The 22,426-nt window shown below is 43.4% G+C and overlaps 2 protein-coding genes across 3 annotated transcripts in view; one reads left to right on the top strand and one right to left on the bottom strand.

Moving 5' to 3' along the window:
- The first annotated feature begins 618 nt into the window (after positions 1 to 618).
- HDDC2 (HD domain containing 2) lies at positions 619 to 10,536 on the top strand. Its single transcript, XM_040598264.1, has 6 exons — positions 619 to 751; positions 1,330 to 1,451; positions 2,382 to 2,484; positions 5,925 to 5,993; positions 9,039 to 9,177; positions 10,400 to 10,536. Exons 1-6 carry the CDS (start codon positions 689 to 691, stop codon positions 10,492 to 10,494), a joined length of 591 nt encoding a protein of 196 aa, XP_040454198.1. The 5' UTR covers positions 619 to 688; the 3' UTR covers positions 10,495 to 10,536.
- A 2,782-nt stretch (positions 10,537 to 13,318) lies between these two features.
- Positions 13,319 to 22,426, bottom strand: part of TPD52L1 (TPD52 like 1) — a 57,499-nt gene continuing 48,391 nt past the window's right edge. For both annotated transcript variants that reach the window (XM_040598263.1, XM_040598262.1), the window contains 3 exons: positions 22,091 to 22,129; positions 19,449 to 19,509; positions 13,319 to 15,057 (listed from right to left, as the gene is read on the bottom strand). In XM_040598263.1, the coding sequence (XP_040454197.1) occupies positions 14,926 to 15,057; positions 19,449 to 19,509; positions 22,091 to 22,129 (232 nt within the window). In that variant the 3' untranslated portion in view covers positions 13,319 to 14,925. The remainder of the gene's footprint in view (positions 15,058 to 19,448; positions 19,510 to 22,090; positions 22,130 to 22,426) is intronic.

A 22,426-nucleotide genomic window follows, 5' to 3' on the forward strand; every position in this document is an offset into this window, starting at 1 on the left:
TTGTGCACAAACATAGAGCTGGTGGCTTTCCTGGTCGACGATTCCTGTTTGTTGTGGGAAGACGGCTTTAAAATGGTCACCAAAATATTGTCTGGGCTTTACTATTAATTCAGGAGTGCGTTTCAGTATACAAAGAGCACAAATAAAAATACTGTGCCATCTGTTGACAGCTGGCAAACTGCAGATGTTCCTTCCTGAAAGCAGAGTCTTTCACTGCCTCATTTAACCCGTTCCCTGCTATTGCTGTCGGCAATACAACAACAGCAAAGAAGCACAACGTATTTTGAAAATTCACCGACTGTAAAGTAATTCAGCGTGTTACTTATTCAGCTGGTGAAAGCAACGGAAGTGCCTGCAGCCATACTCCAGGAGCGCCCAAAATGATTTAAACCTCTGAGTGCAGCAACTCCGGCAGTTACCCTCTCCTCTCTGAATAATTAACGTCAGTTTGCAGCGTTTACCGTTTTTACTCTAAGTATCCTGAAGGCAACGGACACGGCGGGCTGTGCCCGCGGCCCGCGCCCTGCCCGCCCCCCGAGCCGCCGGGCCTCGCTCCCGCCCGCACCAGGAGCCCCGCTGGCGCCGCGCCGCGCCCGGCCGCTCCCTTCCCCGCCCCCGGCACCGCCCAGAGCCGCCGCACGGGCCGGCAGGAGGCGGAGCGGTGTCGGCGGCGGCTGCCGGACGGTGAATGGCGGCGGGGGCGAGCGGCGGCGGGCTGCTGCCCTTCTTGCGCCTGCTGGGGCAGCTCAAGGTGAGCGCGGGGAGGCGGGGGCGGGGAAAGGCCTCGGCGCGGCGGCGGGTCCGCTGTGGGGGCGGGCGGCTGTCGGGCTGTCTGCCCGCGGCCCTTCCGCGGGGCGGGCCGAGGCCGAGGCCCGGGCCCTCAGACGGGTTTCCCCGGCAGTCACCGGGGTGGGAGCGGGGCCTGGCCCGGCGGTGCGGGCGGCGGCGAGCCGGGGCCTCTGGGCTGTGACTGGCGGCGCCAGCGGGGCGGAGAGCGCCGGCCCCGTGCTGGGGCTGCCGCGGGGGGTGAGGGCGCCGGCCGGGGCAGCGCAGGGGTGGCCGGGCGCTTCGACGTGAGCACCGTGAGGCTGAGGAGGGCGCCTGCCGCTCTGGTAGTGCTGGCGAGGCCTCCTTGCCTGTGAACAGCAGCGTAAAGGCGGCCCGTCTCAGCCCGGGGGAGCCCGGGCGCTGGGGCAGGTGTTTCCCGGGCGCATCGAAGCGCAGCGGAGCGTGGAGGTCACGGTGGGGCAGCATTTCTGCTGGGTCTCCGAAGCGAGGGCCTGCAAAACCTGCGGATTTGTTTACGTTGCTGTGACACTCCTCACGCAGAGAGTACCACGGACAGGATGGGTGTACAGGAACGTGGCGAAGCCAGAAAGCGTATCCGATCACATGTACAGGATGGCGATGATGGCTTTGGTGACCGAAGATAAAAGCCTTAATAAGGACAGGTGAGACTCTCTCTGGTTATCGTGGCTGTATGTTAATGATGTGGGAGAGCTGCAATCAAAATGCTGAAAATAGCTGCAATAGTCATCCTGAGGAAGAGCTTTTAAAACACACTGAAAGAGTTTGAAGTCCTTTCTCCGCTTTTCCCTCTGTCCTTTGGACAGGGTGGTGTTTACCTGGAGAGCTGAAAGGGACTAAAAATTTATTGCTGAACTGTGAGTGCTGAGGCAACTCTTTAATGCAGAGGCTCTGGGTTGGCATTCTCTCAAGCCGTAAGCAAGCTGAAGACACTCAGTTAAAGCACAATTTGAAGCAACAAACAGGAGAGACACAGCCCCTGTGGATTTGGCCAGATTGAGTTAGCACTGAGCAGCAATATGGAGCCTCAGAAATCAGCTAGCGTAGGGCGGAAAGCATCACTGCTGAACAAGTTGTTGAGTCTAGTAATGGATTATGTTTGCTTTGTCCCTTCAAGAGCTGATGTGAAGGCTTTTTTAAGTATTCTGCAGACTGGCATAGCTACAGAACTGTGAGTGTCAGATTATATCCTGAATTTGTGATGGCTCCAATCAGATTACCTTCTGCCTGTTGCAGGAATAACGTGAAGTGTGTAGTGTAGTGAGTTACCACAGCATCTCTGAAAGCCAAGTGCACAAAAGCGAAGTACATTACTTTTGAATGCAACGCTCTTGTTCAAAGTGTATTTGAACTTACATTTACATTTACAAGCAGCAGTAGGAATTAAAATCATGTCTATGTGAAAACTACTTCCTTTAGCAAAGAAGTGAAAAATATTAGGTGACATTTTAAAAAAAAAAACAACCAACCAACCTGTAAACTATATGAAGGGGATAAATTTATGCAGTCTTTTAGCTTTATGAATAACAAGGTATAACTTAAAACCTAATTATTCTGTCTTTGCTTCTTGTCAGATGTATACGATTAGCTTTGGTTCACGATATGGCTGAATGCATTGTTGGAGATATTGCTCCTGCAGATAATATATCAAAAGAGGAGAAACACAGGAGAGAAGAGGTATGGGCATAAGCTGTGAAGCCACATTTGCAAAGCGTTCTGCATGTTTTTAATGTTTGGTGGTAGTGAAGGGGCCCTCTAAGCAACGTAATACTGTCATTGGCATTAGACAGGTATGCCACAAACAACCAAAGTTTTCAACTCGTGATTTTTGTAGATGTGATTTCACCAAGTACAAAGTTATGGAAGAACCTTTGAAGTAATCTTCATGTTGGCCATTTCCTCCACTGACTGGATTTTTGGCAGCCTGAATTAGTCATGTTGACCAGTCTTAGAAAGAGGTGGGGAGAAGGGAGTAGGTGCACTGAGAAGGGTGGGTGACAGTTTGTGGCAGATCATTTTTGTGGTGCCAGATCGTGTGGTTATGACAGAGACTTTATTTAAACCATTTGCACAGGACTCCCGACATAGGTGGTTTTTTGGGGGGTTGATTTTTTTTTTTTTTTTTTTTTTTTGTCATGAGTTTTTGAGTGTGTCATGCCCAGGTTGTTTTATTTTTTTGCCTTGTACATATCCAAACTGTCGGTTTGTCATTTCTGGGTTTTATGCAGTTGAAGAAAATGTAAACATCTCCTCCAGCCACAGCTAGAGGGCAACGTGATGCCTCGGAAACTCTGTAGAGGCTAGAGTTAGTTCTTCAAGGAGTGTAAAAAACCGTTGTAGTGATTGGTTGTCGTCTTCCCCCACCCTGCCCCTGCCTTTTATGCTTATCTTTTTAAAACTTGGGGTTAGGGGGGCTATGAATAACTCCAGAAGTAAGCTCTTCGCTAAGAAAGTGGAAATTAAAGATCAAAGGGGTGTTCAGCATTCTTGAACTACTATCTTTACTGATTGTAATTTTGGTATATGTGGTTTTTTGGTGTACTTCCTAGTGTGTTCTTAGACAAAACCAAAAAAACCTCTTTCCTCGAAGTCTCCAAAGATTGTTTTGTCACCGAGGGTCAGGCTTCAACTTTGCCTAGAGGGAACTCTCATTTGTATTTAGGCGATGGAAAAGATATTTTGATGCTTAAGTATGTTTCAGAAGTTTTCTTAAGTATTCGCAGCTCCTTCTGCTCCCATTTCACTCTGAGGATTTTGCTGTTGACTTCATGGGATGGAGGTTCAAGCATTATACATTTAGGCTGATTCTGAAATACTTTGTTGTAAAAATACATCAAGGGTGCTGGCTTCATGATGTGGCTTGAGCTGATTTATCAATATGCTGCTTCTGCTGCAGACTTCTTGTTTTGCCCCTTTGATCTACAGCCAAAATTGAGCTGGTTCTGAAGTTTGCTGCTTGTGCAGAAAGTTTAATCAGCTATTCCCACCAAGGCTAAGGCAGCAGAAACTTACCTTGATAAATAAAAGTTTGGGTTTTTTCTTTGGGGTTGTTTTGCTTGGGTTTTTTTTTGCCAGGTAAGTAATTTTGGCCTGCTAGACCTTGAAATCTGATGTGCTCCGGAGATGGAATGAGACCTTGATGCCTCCGTGCTGGGGAGCAGCTGATTCAGTTTAGCCATATTGTGAAACTGTACCCTGTATTTGAAGTGGAGAAACAACTGTGGCACTAAACGTTCCTCTGGCCTGTGATGTTTTTTTTGGGAACAGCCCTTAGTATTACTAGGAAAACAGTAGAAATAACACAGAAATGAGACTGATCAGCTGGGAGAGCTGATACCATTAGTTTGGTACTGTGTTAAACCTTGTACCAAGATTTGTAGTTGAAGAAATAGTGCCTCGGTCTGGGAGCACTGTTTTATTGGTGCAGGGTATTAAATGGATTTTTTCCTCTGTTTTTCAAAATAGGAGATTTTTAAAGGTTTATGTTGTGTTGCCTGCCTGACAGTCAGTAGCTGTTCTGAGCCCTGCTAGTGGAAATGTGCTAGTTGAGTGTTTCAGAGGGGGCAGTTGCTTGTCAACATTGAACCTATAACCTGCTAAGTTCAAATGGTGCCTCCACTAGTTAAACCTGGAAGGCAGAGCTGGTAATTGACAGCAGTTCCCTGGCTTTTGACTTGCATGTTTTGTTCTGGGCTTTGTTTTGGACTCTTGAAGGTATTTGATGCACCTTCAGGTTGTTGTGTTTTAGACTAGTTTTCTAACAATTTACTTAAGCAGCTCCCAGCAAAGATTCTTCACTGAGTGGTCCTACTGTTTCTCTGGCAGATTTACGTGCACGTGCATTTCAGAATAATTGTGGTGGGTTGACCCTGGCTGAATGCCAGGTGCCCAGCCAAGCTGCTGTCTCATTCCCCTCCTCAACTGGACAGGGAAGAAGAGAAGGTATAACAAAAGGCTCCTGGGTCGAGATAAGGACAGGGAGAGATCACTCGCCAGTTACTGTCGTGGGCAAAACAGACTCGACTTAGGGGAAAAAAAAGTAATTACTAATCAAATCAAAGTATGATAATGAGAAATAAAACCTAATCTTAAAAACACCTTCCCTTGCCCCCCTCCGTTCTTCCTGGGCTTAACCTTACTCCTGATTTTCTCTTCCTCTTCCGCCCCACCAGCGCAGAGGGACGGGGAATGGGGGTTGCAGTCAGTTCATCACACGTTGTTTCTGCCTCTCCTTCCTCTGCAGGGGGAGGACTCCTCAGTCTTCCTCTGCTCCAGCATAGATTCCCTCCCACTGGAGGCAGTTCTTCATGAGCTTCTCCAGTGTCCTAACCATGGGCTACGGTTTTTTATGAACTGCTCCAGTGGGTCCCTTCCACAGGGTGCAGTCCTTCGGGCCAGCATGGGTCCCCTGCAGGATCACAAGTCCTGCAGCAAGCCTGCTCCATTGTGGGCTCATCTCTTCATGGGTCCACAGATCCTGCCAGGAGCCTGCTCCAGCGCAGTCTTCCTATGGGATCACAGCCTTCTTAGGGCATCTGCATGTACCGGCGTGAGGTGCTCCACAGGCTGCAGGTGGGTACCTGCTCCAGCGTTACCCTCCGTGGGCTGAGGGGCACAGCCTGCCTCACCATGGGCTTCACCGTGGGCTGCAGGGGCATCTCTGCTCTGGCGCCTGGAGCACCTCCTGCCCCTGCTTCTGCACTGACCCGGGTGTCTGCAGAGCTGTTGCTCTCACGTATTCTCACTCCTCTCTCTGGCTGCTGTTGCTCTGTGTTTTTTTGGGTTCCACCACCCCAACCAACCCTTCTTAAATACATTATCCTAGAGGCACTACCACCATTGCTGATGGGCTCAGGCTTGGCCAGTGGTGGGTCTGTCTTGGAGCCGGCTGGCATTGGCTCTGTTGGACACAGGGGGAGCTTCTAGCAGCTTCTCACAGAAGCCATCCCCTGTAGCCCCCCTGCTACCAAAACCTTGCCACACATACCCAATATACTATTATACTGTGTGGTGTATGTTTCTGTGTACTTGTTACCAAGTAATCAATTCTTCAAAAAAAGTGATAAAAATGTGCTTGCCCAAAAACTGGATAAATAGAAATGGCTTCTTTTTTTCAGGCAGCTATGCAACAGCTGACCCAGCTTCTGTCAGAGGACCTCAGAAAAGAAATCTATGAACTCTGGGAAGTAAGCTTGAATTCTTTTAATCCTTTGCTAAAATTCAGGGTAACCCATTGTCTTCTTCCTGTTTACCTATGAAACTATGTCATCCCTTATTTTGACCTCAAGCAAGGTAGATTCATTTGCTTGGGAGATAAAGCTAGTGGTATGGTCAAGGTCACTTTGGAATCCTTTTCATACAGAAACTTCAAACTTTGGTAAAATAATGAGCTTCTGCCTCTGAACTCTCAGAGTTCCATATGAACCTGTCCAGGGCTTGGGTTGTACAACTGAAGGAAGAGCTTGTCGTCTGCATCCAGCCCTCTTGGATATTTGTCTGTTTTTTTAATACATTTTCTCTGTTGTTCACATCTGGCCATTTGCAGCTCATTATCTTTTAATACAGGAAAAAATAACGGGAGCTGATGATGCCATGGAGTATTTTCTGGGTTTTTTTGCAAGTATATGTGGCTTCCATTTCTTTCTTATACAGCCAGTTAGGGTAAAATATTTAGTAGTAACTTCTGGTTTAAACTTAAATGTGGTGTACTGACACAGAACAGCGCTTTTCTACAAACAACACAGATTGCTGGCTGGTCTTGTGTGCCTTAAATGTTTGTATTGGAAAGTGTCTTCTGTATTTGATTTAATGCTTTGATGTGAACTCATGCTGTTAATTGATAAAAGATCCTATATACTTGCAAACTAGGGATGATTACATTTTTTCCAAACAATTTGACTTTATAATTACTGTGCTTTATCTTCTAGCATACAGCTGCTTGAGGACAAGTGTGTCCACAGCTCTTGTTCCCATGTTGTTGCAAACAAAGTGTTAGATGTTTCTTGGACTGTGTGACCTGAAACTGTATTTTATGCTGAAATTCTTACTTTTCCACTTGGGCTTTATTTAAAGTCCAGATATTTGCAGCCAATTTCTGCCTTTTATTACACCAGCCTGTTTGTTTGGCTTGGGTTTTTGTGTGTGTGTGGGGGGCTTTCTGTAGTTTTGTGGTGAAACTGGCAATGGCAGTGGGGTTTCAGTGCTATAATTCAAGGTAAAGGGGGTAAACCAGCATAACCAGATCTGAGGAAAAAAACCCTTGTCTCTGCCTCTTTCATTGTCAGCCTTCCAAGGACTGTTGCTTTGGACTGTATTGGTGGGCGCTCTGCCGGTGTAGCGTAGGGGAGAAAGGTAGCAGAAAGATACCTCCAGTGTATTTTCACTTTATAACTTAATCGAGAATACATTTGAAAAAACATTGGAGTGAATGAGTCAGCACACTTCAGCTCTGTCCTGCTTTTTTATTTGCAAGAGCAAAAGCACAGGAGTAATTTCAAAGACAGACTGTTTTTTGAGAGACCAGTTACTGTTTTTCCAAAGTATACAGTTATTTTGCACTCTTAAACACCTGCAGGGAGGAAACGGTTTTTATTTTAGCACTGTGCACAGTTGCACACATAATAGCTGATGTTTCTTGAGGTTAATGTGAGCTGAGGTATGAATAAGATGATGTGGGTTGTATGGCATAAAGAGGTTGCTAACAGATTGATACTCCCAATTAATTGCTGGAGGTGGGACAGACCTTTACAAGCAAACAGCCATAGTTCTCTTTCTCCTGAAGTTCTCCTTTGTAATGCTGCCAAGAGTTTGTTCTCTTTGGTGGCAAAAAAAAAAAGGGAGTAGAAAGAGATTTAAGAAAATAAGAAATAGTATTTACAGTATAAAGATAAGGCAAAGCTCAGACTGAAAGGAGGAAAAGAAGGTAAAAATACTGAAATGAAATTGATTTCTAAAATAATGATCAAAGTGTAATTGAAAATTCAAAGCATCGTTCAAATGCAAATAGAGTAGTATATGAATCAATCATGACTATCAAAACCTGGATTTCTGACTTTGAAAGGTAAAGCAGTAAGCATGAGAACAAACAGGCTCCTAATAGTGTGTCAGACAAGGAAATGACCATCACACTTATCTGAGCATCACTGTTCTGGAATTACAAGCCAGGATCTTGCCATTGTGAACGAAACCCACACCCACAGTTGTCTGTCATAAGGTGCAGAAAGAGTTGCCGTGTTCTTCAGTCAGGAAAAACTCTTCCTGCACTTGTGCTGCTCACATCTGCAGAACTGCCGTGTGTCACAGGTTGTGTGGATCTGAAAGCACAGGTGGGCCCGGTGTGCACTGAAGCCTCTGGTCTGACTATTAGTGGTAGTGATGACGAATGGGGTCAGACCTGCAGAGGGTATCAAGGTGGATGGTAACCTGTCCCGAAAGAAGCCGCCTTCTGTCGTTGGTTTTGGAAGTAGGGAGAAGACCAGCTGATGAGATGTCAAATACAATGCAGTAGATTTAGAAAAGAGAAAATGAAATGGCAAACCTGTTTGCAGCCATCACTGGAAGCAAATGACAATTCGACTAGAAATATGAATGACTTGCAAATATATACTGGTGATGACTGCAGAGAGGGAAAAGATAGCAGAGAGATTAAAGGACTTAAAGTCTGAAGGGGAGGGGAGGAAACCCCTTAACAACTCCCTTCCCAATTTCTTAGGAGAGACATAAGGACATAAGCGGCTCAGACAGATTAGACCAAAGAGATTAAGAGGGAGTGACAGGAGAAAAGTAAAGAACAATTCCTTATAAAAGCAGCAAGTGGTGGAGAAGAGTGCACAATAGGCCTTAAAAATAGGTAGTGGTAATCCATGGGCACACACTGTGGTAATTCACAGCCTTAGCCAGGGCTGAGTGGTGTTAAATGGAACCAATTATTTAACTTGTATATTGGGTTTTCTCGATATCATCCTTGATTCAGCCAAAACACTTGGTATATTTAGAGATAAAGCATGCAAAAGAATTATGTTCTGAAGTCCTATTACATTTAACAGAAATTTTGCACATACTTATTGCAAGCATTTTGTTGAATAGCAGTCTTAAAAAGAGAGTGAAAGACAACTGTTGTGAATATTTATGGAGTGGCTTGTACTAATAAAGAAAATTCTAGATGTATGAATAGCTTCTAATATGCTGTTTCAGAACAAAAAAAAATTTCTTATAACTGCAAATCTGTTCAGGAATATGAAAACCAGTGTACTGCAGAAGCCAAGTTTGTAAAACAGTTGGATCACTGTGAGATGATACTGCAAGCATTTGAGTATGAAGAGATGGAAAACACACCTGGCAGACTGCAGGATTTTTACGATTCAACTGCTGGTATGACAGTTGGGCTTTTTTTTTTTTTTCCTTCTTCTTTTTTGTCTTTTGTAAATTCAATGAAATACACAAATTGCCTGTTTTCTGATAAGACATTCAGAGCAAGTGAGAACTAGTTATTTCACTCATTGCTCAAGTACCCTAAATATTTTGAGGAAAATTCAGTGCAGTGTGAAAATACCTTACATTTATCTGTAGGTATTGAACCTGAATTGCATTTATGCGTGTTCCTTTTACATGACTTTTTACCTAGAGAATGACTCAGCTTTCATTACACTTGGATGTGTATAAGGAGCTCCCTGTAACATTAGGGGGGTATAAAGGAGGCCTCAGTCTTCACTGATGCTCTTGACAGCAGCTTGTTTCTACTTTGTGTTTTGTGAACCAGTGAAGTAGAATTTGTTATCCCTGTGTGAGCTGTGGTCTTGTGGGACCTGCCCCAGGTACACGTGAGAGCCAGCTCAGTGAAATGTTTCAGGTGTGATTGTATTACTTTTTATTCTATCCACTGCTTTTCATCCTTTCCGAAATAAACTGACAATTGAAAGGAAAAATGGGTAAAATTACTACTTTAGCAGGGGAGTTGAACACCAGAAGAGGACTGTGACTTAATGTCATCCTGTCCTGGGAAAAAACTAGGGACAGATAAACTTGGGGAATGGACCAGCAGTGACCAGGCACAGTCCCTGACAGGTCCTGTTTATATTTTGGTGACTCCTCAGGGAAATAGTAAGCACTCTGAAAAATGCAATAATTTGATTAGGGAAGAAAGAAGACAAAAAAGACAGAAATCAACAAAGCTGGCATACTTCATTTTCCAGTTGACATCTTTGCCCTCCTACCAGAATTCAGTAAATTAAACTGAGCTGGTGTCTCAGTGGAGCCTACAGCATATACCCTAAGTATACCTGTAATTGGTGTGGTTTCCTGTAGCAGGATACATACATCTTGGTCAGGATCCATCCCTTTTTCAGCTCTTAAGTGTCTTAATAGAACTCAAAATATTTTCGTAAGTTTTTTTTGGGAAGGATGGCCGTAACTACTCTTATAGTAAGTTATTTCATAGTTGGATTAAACTGGGAGTACTATTTTTCTTAAAAGAATAATTTGGCATTTATTCTGAACCTGAAGTGACATCACTGCTAATGTTTCACTGCCAACCTTTCACATATAGGAAAACGAGAGCATTTTTAATTAACTTTCCCTTTCTTTTGTTTTGCAGGAAAGTTTGTTCACCCAGGAATACTCCAGCTTGTATCTCTGATTAACACAGAAAGGAATAAAAAAATAGCTGCTACATCTCATCCGCATTCTTGAGGTGTTCCTAAATGCTGTTGCCATAATAAATACTTTGTTTTATATTCTGTACATTCTTTATCATATAACATCACTAATTCTGCCAGCAGATTTTTTTTTCTGTGCATTCACTGGTGAGAATCCCAGGACCACTTAGGTAGGAGCAGGTAGGATAGTTACCTCCCAGATCAGAGGTTGTGTCAAGGAGCAAATATTTAGAATCAGCTTGTTTGGGATTTTTCTTTTTTTTAATCACCCTCTGATTGATGCAGCCTCAGTTACAAATAGATTCTCCACTGGGGAAATTCAGGTAAGTTTAAAAATTAGCTGATTGCAGTCAGCTGATCTGTTCATGTAATGCTCTGACTGGGACAGGCAGTCTTGTTCTGTGACTTCCAAGTATGATTTAAATACCTTCTATATCAAATGGGTTAATGTCTGTTCACTGTGCTACACATAAGTGAGATCAATGAGCACATTTCTCTAGAAGCTCCTGACAGAGCCAGACTTAGAGATGAAATTTCTTTGGAGTGCATGAGCCTTTAGAAGTGATGGTGGATAAAAATGGCAATCTCATCAATTACAGTTTCTCAATGTTTATTGTTTCATACATTTTTTTTCCATTGTTCATGCGTTGTACCAGGGAATGGTGTTGACATTTCTGTAAGGCCAATACTCCAGACTCCCCCTCATGCAGACTGGCAATTTTACAGAGTCTTGCACAGGTAATTGATAATCACAGAATAGCTGAGGGGTGTTTGGAGCTTGCACAGTCTAACACAAAAGCCTGTACGCCCATGTACAAGTACAAGCTGTCTGTCCTTTGTTCCGGCTGTAACACTCTGGCACTGTTTTTGCTGTAAATGACAGTTTTTAGTGGAAGTAATAATGCTCATGTAAAATTACAGTATGGTTGTCGAGTAAACTGTAGTGGTTGCAGAAGCCATACCAGGGCCAGTGTCTGCGCTACTAACTGTTGTGTCATGTGTGCAGCTGCAGACTCGGGTGATGTCACAATTACCAGATAAAGAGAGTTTGCACTGGAAAAATTACGTGGTAGAGAGAGCGCTAGCTCCTCTGCCTTCAGCCTCATGAGGCAGCATAAAACCAGATTCAGTTGTTGCCCCCTTTAAAGGTAGGTGGTTTAGCTGAGCACACATCCTCAGGCACCGTGACTCAGGAAAAGGCTCCTTTATGGAAACTTCATGGGCCTGACAGAAGCTTGCGCTGCGTCCTGTGGCCAGTCCCTTTGGCAGAGGCTCGGAGCGCTGTGTGGAGCCGCTGGGAGCTCGTGCCTTGGTGGCTGGCACAGTGCACAAAATCTGCAGAGATTGGTCTGGGTGAGATTTGGGCTGCTTGCTCTGCTCGGGGTACCCCACAAGGCACAACAAGCAGTTGTGCCCTGTGGAAACCCTGGGAGGTAAGCTGTGTTTTACTGAGCAATGGGGGACTCTGGTAGTGGTTACTGGCAGCTGATTGTTGTGGCGCAAGGGTGATGGACTGGGACCTGCTGAGCTTCAGCGTTTTTATTCCACAGAGATGCGCGCAAATCGTAGTCTGTATTGGTTTGCATTGAATACCATGCCAAGCATGGGGGAGCTACCGATGCATTAAAAGAAAGTTCTCAGTTCTGTCTTGACAAACAAGAAAAGTGGCCTTAAAGAGCCCTTTGATAGAAATACACAGAGCACAAGTGCTGCCCCAGCAGGAACAACCGGTTTCTCCAGCGCAGCAGCCGGCTTTACTGGCTGGTGACACTCAGTTCTGCGGGGGATCCAGGGGACGGAGCACCGAACCCTGGTCAGCAGCACGCTGGTGCAAGAAACGTAAAAACTAACCTGGGAAATGGAGACGTGGTTTGCGTGTGCATTGTGCGGGGTTTGGTTTGGTTTTGACATCCAGCAAGTACTTAGTTAAAATTACGTTCCTGTCCACTCGGGGCAACTGCAGGCTAATGGCCGTTGTTTCGGGAACTGCGTTTGAATGGAAATAGGGGGTGGTTGGAAAGAGGCTGGAGCAGCGTGATCAGAAAGCGTGAGGCACGATGACAGGTTCCTAGAAAGGTTAGCGAACAGTCTGTGGGGCTTCAGGCTTCCTCATGCAGTACTGAAGTGCGCTCTTCATGTGTAGGAAAAGCGTGCTAGGCCCAGGACACGCACCCCATGGGAGGAAACCACCTCCTCCCTTGTCTTTCTCCCAATACAGTCAAACCAGCCTTGACCCTGTGCATGGTGGCAGCTGCTGTAATGAAAATAACATGTAAGGATTTATATGGAAGAGCAGCTTATCTGGCCAGCCTACCTCTGCTAACAGTCATACACGAGCTCTTTAAATTGCACTCTTTTATGATGTTGTTAAAAGCAATTGCCTGCTTTCCCAGAAGCATTTTTCTCTATGTACATATATACATACGTAAATATATAAATAAATAGAGGTCTAAATCTGTGTCCTGCAGCAGGTGCCAGTGCTTGAACTCCATGTTTTAACCTTAGTTTGGCTCAAAAGAGATCAATGGTTTAGACCTAGAAAATGTTTTCTGCTACGCATTTCACTTCTACTGAACTTGGTTCAATTATTTCTCTCCTTTGAACCTCAAAATGTTCAAAATTCGGGTTGCAGATTTCTGTGGGGAATTTCAGGTTCAGAAGAAGCTGAACAGATTTTAAAGACACTAGGAATGGCTGACTGTTCTTGCAATTTACTTTGATACTCTGCTGTGATATAGCAAGGCTTAGAGATGCACAGTAATTCTAGTAAATGCATAGAATTAAAAAAAAATCACAAAGTGTAAAAGAGTAAGAGAGATTTATTTTTAATATCAATAACTTCATTTACACAAACTAAGTTGACCATTAATATTTTCTTTATTTAAATAAATTCACATTTATGCACAAACCCACGTAAAATAAGCTAGCAACTGTCACAAGAAAACTGTATTAAAAACCCCAACAAACTAGTTAATTTGCTTCCATGCTAAAAATCACACTAAAGAGGCATTTGATATAAATGTCCAAAGTTAATTTATGTCTAGTAGAATATGACAAAAGGACTTCCAACATTGTAAAAACTAACAAAAGCCACACAGGAAAAAAATCACTGAAAGCCATGTTTTCTCACAAGATTTTAAGCAATCTGTAATGTCAAACTCACTTAACACTGATTTGAAGCTTTGGCTTATGCTCAAAAAATGCATCCTTTTTGAAAGTAGCCAGATTCTTTTCTGTCTTGTTTATTGATAAAGCTGTGCTCATGTCAGTCTGGTGAACCAAGTAATGCAACATGCAGACTGACACCCGCTCACTAGACAAGAAGGCAGTGTCACAAGTGTGCTGCTCTTTTTTCTCATTTAAAAATGTTGAAAGGATGCAAGAAAACATGCTGAATCAAAGCTGAGAGATGACTGGCTCGTAGTGATTAAGCAGATATAATGCAGTTGGTGGAGTTAGGTCCTGGAGTGAAGCATGACAAAATCTGACAAAGTGAAGCACCTACTCATCCTGCATGTGAGATAACAGGGTTTGTGCTAGCAGCTCTGAAATGCAGACTGAAGGCATGGGCTTGCTCACCTATGGCACATCTTAAGCCAACTGTTGGTTTTGTGTTCTTTCACTTAAGGCTGTATCTTAATTTATGCTCATAAATACACCTTGCCTTATTTTTGAGGGAAAGATAGCGGAGGCAAAAATATTAGAGGTTCCCTCTGCTTCTTCTGTAATTAACTTACTTACTTACACTGTCAAGTCTTACCAAACCACAGAGACCGAGCAATGGAACATATTTTAAACTGAAGCTTTTCCAGCTACAACGATCTTAAAAACGGCAGCTGTAATCAGTTCAGTTTCTATATGAATCACTGGCTGTCTCTTCCTGTCCTTTACTCTGCTGACCCATGGGTGGAGGGCAATACCAGACTGTACCAGTGAAGAAGAAAAAACTTTCTGCGACAGTGATTTTATTTCCTTTAGAAAGCAGATAGTGTACAGAGACTCCTGAGCAAAGGACACCTGGTATGGCTGGCGGACAGCTGGTATATGGGACTAGTGCTGGCAGTAGAAATCTTTGCCCAGCTCTAGGTCCATCTGTCTGATGTGGCACTGAAAGGGGAGTTAGAAACCAACAGATGGAAAACCGTAAACTAAAAGAAATAAGAAACAGAGACTGGGAGATAGTTGGAGGAAAGTTACATGAAAATGAAAGCTATTTTGGTCACCTAACAATGATAAGTCAATGACTTATGTCTGGTTTCTATGGTGTACAAAGTACCTGATGATAAAATGGCCCATTGAAAATACAAATAGAGAGAGGAAACATTTCTCCAGCACAAGGCCAGGGAGGCAATTTTCCAAAGCTGACCAAACCTTGTTGCACAAGTTGGGTGGCAAGGGAGGCCTAAAACTCACGGGCTAGGCAAGTCTCTGAAGAGAGGCATGCGAGGCTCAGAGGGCCTGTGGTTTAACACTGAAGCTCTTCTTCGCTCTCAGGGAGTCGGGTACCAGCAAGAGAGCTCTGAGCACTGGCATGGGCTGTAGAGCTGAGGACTTCTTCAAAACTGCCCCCTGTGTGGCTTGTCCCACCAACCTTGGTCTGAAACATGGCAAACAAAGAGAACAGCAAGTTCCTCTGCTCACACTGTAGCAAGTCCCATTTGCATTCCACCCTGTGGCTATGGAGGGCTGGGAACTGCTCATAGCAGGCAGAGAACATGAGGCTGGGATTTTCTTAGAACAAAAGTATAAAATCACTCAAATAAAGCAACCCCTTTCCTCCCCCAGTTTCTAAACTTCCAGGCTGCCAGAGACATTTATCATACACTTAAAGGAACCAAGTCCTAAGTAGATTCCAGGCAGCATCCTAGATCCTAACAGAAAACTTAGTGTGGTTCTTTACACGAGTAGCTCACGCTGGTTCCACCATTTTTTTCCAGTTCTACACAGGCTGGATAGGAGATGGGTATTGGAATAAACTGGTTCATTTGCTAAGCAAAGTGGCCCACCCACTAGCAATGGTAACACAGCTGCTGTCAAAATACATAAACCAGGCTGGGAGTTTGGACAGTAGGAGGAGCGTAGAAACCAAAGAACAAACCCAGCAGCTTGTCTCCCTTTAGGTACTTGTAGCTACCCAGGTACTGGTACATAGAACTGCCCACAGCATTTTCATGTGGGGAGGGGGGAGGAAGAGATACCAAGTTACATAAATGAAACATAAGACACACATGCTCACGGGTCATCTACTTTCAAAATGGTTCAGTTTGTGAATTTGTAAATCTAAGCATTAAAAATAAACCCCAATATGACTAAGTCTCTGAAACAGAGTTTCCCTAACAAAGACAGAGCTTTATCGAAAGATTTGGAAATGGTCAAGACTAAGTAACAAACAGACAAAGCTGTTTAGACTGGGTCATCTTGGTAAGAAAATGTTCTTTTGTAGTTTGGCTTGCTGATACACCCACTCAAAGTTGATTTAAGCCTGAAAATAGGGCTAAATTTTTTACTCCATCCTAGAACTGCAGCAGGACTTAAAGACAAGCTGGCGCTTTTCCAGCCTGTCAGCCACTGAATGCTTAGGAGGATTATTTTAATTAAATGTGCTTTGTGTTCCAAGTTTCCAAAGGGTTAATCCTATGTAAGCTTTTGTTTCATCAGCTAGCACAGGAGCTTGCCTAGCTTGAAAGTTCTTATTAGAATAAGGTAGTAGTAGGCTTTATACATGCTTTGACAGTTTGGGTCACTGTTAGTAAAAGTTCCCATCACAAGAGGTAAAAAGCTGTATTCAATCTGGTGGGCTGTGCTGACTTTCAGAAAGTATCGGTCCATCGCTGATCTTTGCACAAGCAATACCAAATGGATACAAAAAGACACTTAAATGCTGGTAGGCCCAGACCTGCAGTGAAAAGGCAGGCACTGCCTAGTAAAGCTACTATTAAGTTTTCAGGGCAGAATTCTACTTTTATTTGCCAATTAAAATTCTCAAAAGAACATTGATTCAGACTGATCAGAGTGATTGTGAAAGTAGAATATTTCTGCACTATTTCAAATGACTCGCTTAAGGTACATCTGAATTTGGACACCTCAACATCAGAAACATTAATGCAGTTTCATTTTCTATTTGCTTTTCTGCCTACTTTTCCATCCGAAAACAAGAATGATGTAAGTCACTTTATTGAATGCCTCTGGCCAATACCTCAGTGCTTACACAAACATTTAATTCATCAGACTTCTAATTTTCAAAAAAGTTGAAGAGAATGAGGCACCCAGGTCCTGTCAATTTCCAGGGAAAGCTAAACTAATACATACTCCTAAGAAAGCTGCAACCAAAAGTCCAAACATCAAGGGCAAATAAAATCTAACTTGAAATTTGACTTCTAGATGCATGAAGTCTGAACATCAGTTTTGGCTGACTACAGAGCATTGCGGGACCACTGAAGATCTGTAGCTAGTAAGAGGCGCATGAGGAAGAGGTAAGGCTACTGCTGTTCTTTTTCAGAAGACCCTCTGGGAAGTTCTCCATTTTTTCAGACCAGAACAGGATCTTAGAATTGGAGGGACAGCCTATGATTTCTTCCCTCACCCCTGGTCTCCCTAATCTTGCAAACCTTGGAACAGAGGCAGGGAAAAGGGAGAACAGTGCTGAGACACTCCCAGTTGTTGACAGCCTACACGGCTGACACCCTAGGTCTACGACTCCAGCTTCCTTTCTCCATTTGCACAAAGAAATGAAATCAAGAAAGAGAATACAGAAAGAAAATATTTCAGAAAACGTCAGTGGGTTGGCCAATAAAAATCAACAATGAACGTTTCACGGGGTGTGGAAGACCACTTTAGACTTAAGACTTTGTCTTGTCCTGCTTTCTTAAAGCTTCCTTAAGGATGATCTAAGAGCATTCTGAATAAAATAGGCTAAGAGCTGGCATGACAAATAGTCTCCTCTAAAAGAACACCTCTGCTTAATCACCAAAATAAGATCAGGCTCCTCAAGCAGCTCACTGTGAGAAGAAATGGTCTTCAGAGCTCTGCAGTTTAAATTGACACTTCCAGTTTCTGGATGACACACTGAGGCGACTGGAAACAGACACCCCTCCCTTGATGCATAAAGGACATCACTCGCATTTGTCCTTTACCCCTCAAAACAAGGCAAAAGGCTTTAAGCTGTCCCTCTCAGGTTGGCCTAAGTGCAAGAGGAATGGATTTGCAGAGTCTAGAGTTGTCTAGAAGCAAACTTGGGAGCTAGAAGTACTACTGAAAGTCCTGAGAGTAGGCTTAGTGACTAAATGGGTACGAAAAGCACTGGACTTCTCCAGCTGGTGAAGGTGGGGTGTGCGTGTGTGTGTGTGTGTGCGGGGAAATCAGTTTCAGACCTCGGGTATTCCAATGAGCTGCATTCCTTAACCAGGTGGGTAGATAAACAAGTGATAAACCTGAATGCAGCAGACAAGAATTCAGACCTTCCAAGCTGATGCACCTCACTGCATGAACAATTTCTCCTACGGTGAGGTTGAATATAAAAAGCATTTGTGGCTAAGGGGAAAAGAATTAATAGGAAAGTGTATACGGGCACTGAGCTGGGGCTCTGGAGGTCCGTGTTCTGTTCTAGCTCCTTGAGAGGCTCCTAGTCTTCCCTGGAATGCTGCCTCCCACCTGTGAAACTGAGATGATGTTTCCTTCCCTGACACAGTGTAATGGAGCTGACATTAGCCTACACTATTCATGACAAAGTTGTCAGAACAGCCTATCACTAAATAAATGTGGATACTCAAAAATTGGAAAATGATAGAGTAACTCTGCATTCCTTAATGGACATGCTTATTTAGAAACATAAAAATACATCAAGCTCTGCTGCTTTTGTCAGACCGACTGGAAAATCTTACATGCTGTAAAATTTCACAGTGGAAAAGACAGACATTCCCTGTGCACCTGCTGCTTCAGTTCTAGCTGTAATTCGTATTTTCTGTAACTAGGAATGTCCTTCTGTCCCAGGGGGAAGGCCATTTTCTTGCCTTTTTAATGGTTTACAAGTTGAAATGCCCTTTGACATTAATCTAGTGTTTTCAGTTCCCCCTAAAATGAGGGGTGATCAGTTTGGCCCTCATCTACTGACAGACTGCACTTGGAATATGTTGGAATCTTTCTATTGCGGCAAAGTAAAATACCATTTTATGAGCACACTTGACTATCTGATGAATAAAAACCAGTAGGAGACAAACCCTCTTGTTGCCCCCTTGAATGTGCCTTACCACGCAGCAAAGCTCGCTGTGAATTTGCCATGCTCTGTCCTGCTAAATAAGAGCCTTAAGAAGGGCTATCAGTGGTAACTGGTAACTGCCATTGGATATTCCGGTCCCACAGCAAAATGTCAATACAGTTTTTTGACATTTTAAATCCAGGCAAAACACTGAAATTTGAGAGGAAACACCCCTGCACTAAAGAAAGTTAAGTTCAGCGCTAGGTGCCACACAGGTAGTGTGAATCACACCAGAGTTACGTGACAGCTGCCACCAGCTAACAAGGGGCACTTGGTAAGTATATCTCTAGTGTTGAAAGCAGCGTAGCTCAGGGAGGAAACGTCACTCTGCAGCCACACGGCTCCACCTGCCTGGCAGGGCGCAGCACAAAGCTCCCGAGGCCACACTGCTTTCAAAATCTAACCTTGCATCTGCACGTGGCTCTGCCTTGCACAGCTTGATCAAACGTGGTCACACCTTAGGAGATGTCTCTGCTTTCCATTTTAGCATGGCCATATTTTTGGCATTTCTGAGACCACTTTTACTTTGGCAGGCAACAGAAATAATTTCTTAGTAACAAAGTACAGAAAGACTATTTCATTGCACATTGCCTTCATCTTCCATTAGTGCTCTTGCAGTTCCTTGAAATTTTCAATGGAACAGAAAATTCAATTGGTCTTCTGTACAAATGATAGGGGCAACTAAACTCACATTTCAACACGCCCAGCCACGTAACTCTGCCTCTAAACTTTACCTTAAGGGTTGTGACAGTGGTCTCAACCTTCTCCTCAAACGATTTGAAAGTTGGAGAATTCCTAGGAGAAAAAGAAAGTTGAAGGAAGGAAGAAGAGTCAGTTGCAAACATAATGGGGTAACTCCACAATTCCATCACCTTACCAGACAACAGTGCTAGGACAGAATGAAGGCTGGCTGGCAGTACAGGGCTATAGGCTGCTAGACTTGTGCTCTGCCAGTGAAATGTGGTTAGGGTAATAGGATGAGTATCTTTTAGCTACAAATTTGCAAAAGCAGAACCTGTCTGCCTAGTAACTCAAACCACACAGTGACTGGCCTGCCTACCCTCCGATACATTTACCGTGGTCTCAGAACGCTGGCTGTAGTGCTGCATTTCTATGGTCCTATCAATTTTTGTTGCTGTAAAGAAATTTTTTTCAACTGATGAGCAAATTAATGATCTACCTAATTAAAAATATAACCTTTTAATGTTCTGAGCTAGGATGAAGGAGATTAGAACTACATAGAAAGTGGGTTCCAATGTCTTTGAGGAATCCTGACACCCCCCACCTCCATGATTTTGTGACTGCAGGTGTATCCTGCTGCTTTCAAAACCAAAGGCATTGGAGAGACTGTGTTCCTAGGGTGCCCCTCTGACAAAGCTAAGCTTTTCTTTGCCTTTCGCTCCCTGTAGAACAGAACACAACACTGTTTTTGAGAAAACTGTGAGGCAAACACATCTTAAAAGAATTAAAAAAAAAAAGGCAAGAGCTGTGATTTTTCCTTCTTAAAGCAAATCACATACTTGGTTTGCTGACTTGCCTAACAACCTTGTTCGTTCTTTCTTTCTACAAAATTTGAAACATAGCTTCTCTCTAATTTTCACTGCATTTTTTTTACATTTCATCTTGCAAACAGAACATACTGACCACAACTAATACCTGCCATGTAGTATTATGAATATAACGCATATGCTGTTTTTTAAAGAGTATGGCTCCCCACAGAGATCTGTACCCAAGCTGCCCCTCAGTTACTTAGATGGAAGGCTCTTCTCCCATTTTCAAAGCAGCGTCCCCATTACTGATAATCCCTGTTCCACATAGGAAGACATGCTAGAAATAGGCAAGCTGGAGTGCGTACAAAAGCTTGTCTCCTCCTGCAACAGTTCAGCCGGTGTGAAGGACTTGGGCAAATCTGCAGTGGGTAAAGGAGACCGTTTTCTGTTCCTTGCTTGACAACTGAGAGATCAATTTTAGCATACTTTCCACTTCATTATTAGCAAAGACTCTGCAGCTCAGAAACTTGTGGAGCAGGGTTCCTCTTGTACTTTCTTTACCATAAGAAGCAAAGCAGTGACAGGAACCCTGTAAGCCCAGTGCAGTTAAATAAAGCAGTTACTTAATCGAGTGTTTAGTTCTTCAGCTTTTTTTTCACCTATTGTGGTATATCCAGAAAGAGACTATAAAAACTACTACCACTGAAAGTGCAGTGGTAACTCCTAACAACATGGCCAACAGGATGAACTAAACCCACTACATCCATTTGTTCCTACATGAAATAAAACAACAGTGATGATTAACCATAACAGAAGGTACCCTCACAGTGGAACGAATGAGGCAGAACCACTTTACTCTGGCAGGTGTCCATGCCTCTGTGTCACCCACAGGGAAAGGCAAACACATGCAGGAGCCTGAGCTTCATTGTGCAAAGTGATGAAGTCAATGGCTGCTAAAACTTTAGTGTTCGTTCTAGTTCATCCTCTTTACATATTCTGGGAACTTACCAGGAGATGATGATGGACTCTATTTCTGCAAGTACATTTATATCATATCCCTCATCAGGCTAAGTTAAACTGATCCGAATTTAAGGAAAGGGCAAACGGAAGCCAGTTGGAAAAATAATGCAGATTTACTTTTGGTTTCTATTAAATAGGTGACAAACTTTACATAGGGCAAGAAGGGTCAAAAGGAGAGAGAAATTGAGTCTCATGACTTACATTTAACCCACAGGTGACACACTGGTGAATGCTTGCCTTAAACTAGCCTCTTGCTGAAGCTGAATGAATTAGCATCCATCATACAGTTGGGAGATTTGTTTTCTACACATGCTTGGCAGGGAGTGGTGATATTCATGTATTTAGAGAACACAGGGGTAAAAAGAAAGCTGGATCCCAATTTCATTGAAAACAGTTGGAGCTTTACTTGAACAGACATCAATATTTGGCTGCAGTCAAGTAAAGCATGATTATAGCCATTAAAATATGAAAGCACTCATATAAAATCCCTCCATAGGAGCGTGATCCAAAGCCTGCTGGAGTGGAAAGCATCTCTGACGTTAATGGGCTTTGGATGATGTTCCAGAGACAGCAAAACAACTGAATTTCGGAGTCAGTAATACAAACCTGGTATCAGCTACCCAAATACATCTCAGAACCGCTTTGTTCACCCAAAGGCTTGTACAAGAGATTAAACAGTTAAAAGAAGAAAAAAAAAAAACCAGATGGGCCATCCTGCAGCGCTTATCTACATAAGTAACCTTAATTGATTAAAGTGGGACTATTCATCAAACTAAAAACTGCAGGATCAGGATCAAAGTATACAAATCACCCCTCATTACACTGTTGAACATCACCATAGCAAATAGAATATGGTAGCATATTACCTCATTGCAGGCATGCTTATGGAATGGCGAATAGAGTAACTGTGGGATGAAAACAAAAGACAAGGGGAAAAAGGTGTAAAATCAGGTTTGCCACATGATTATAACATATAATTTTAATTCTTTTAACTGAACTTTAAAAATACACATACATATTTTCTAGAGTGCTAGTACTCTTCCTCACCTGATGGCAACAGCTTGTCAGACTCACCTGTGAGTTGCAGCTCACTTTCGGCACTGAAGACCTTACCACCACATTCTCATGTCAACTGATCAGCAATTTAATAGGGCTCAAAAAAGCGATGCAAAACAGTTCCTGGCAATATCCATTTAAATGAC

This window comes from Falco naumanni, chromosome 6 (genome assembly GCF_017639655.2).
Source record: "Falco naumanni isolate bFalNau1 chromosome 6, bFalNau1.pat, whole genome shotgun sequence".
NCBI classification, from domain to species: domain Eukaryota; kingdom Metazoa; phylum Chordata; class Aves; order Falconiformes; family Falconidae; genus Falco; species Falco naumanni.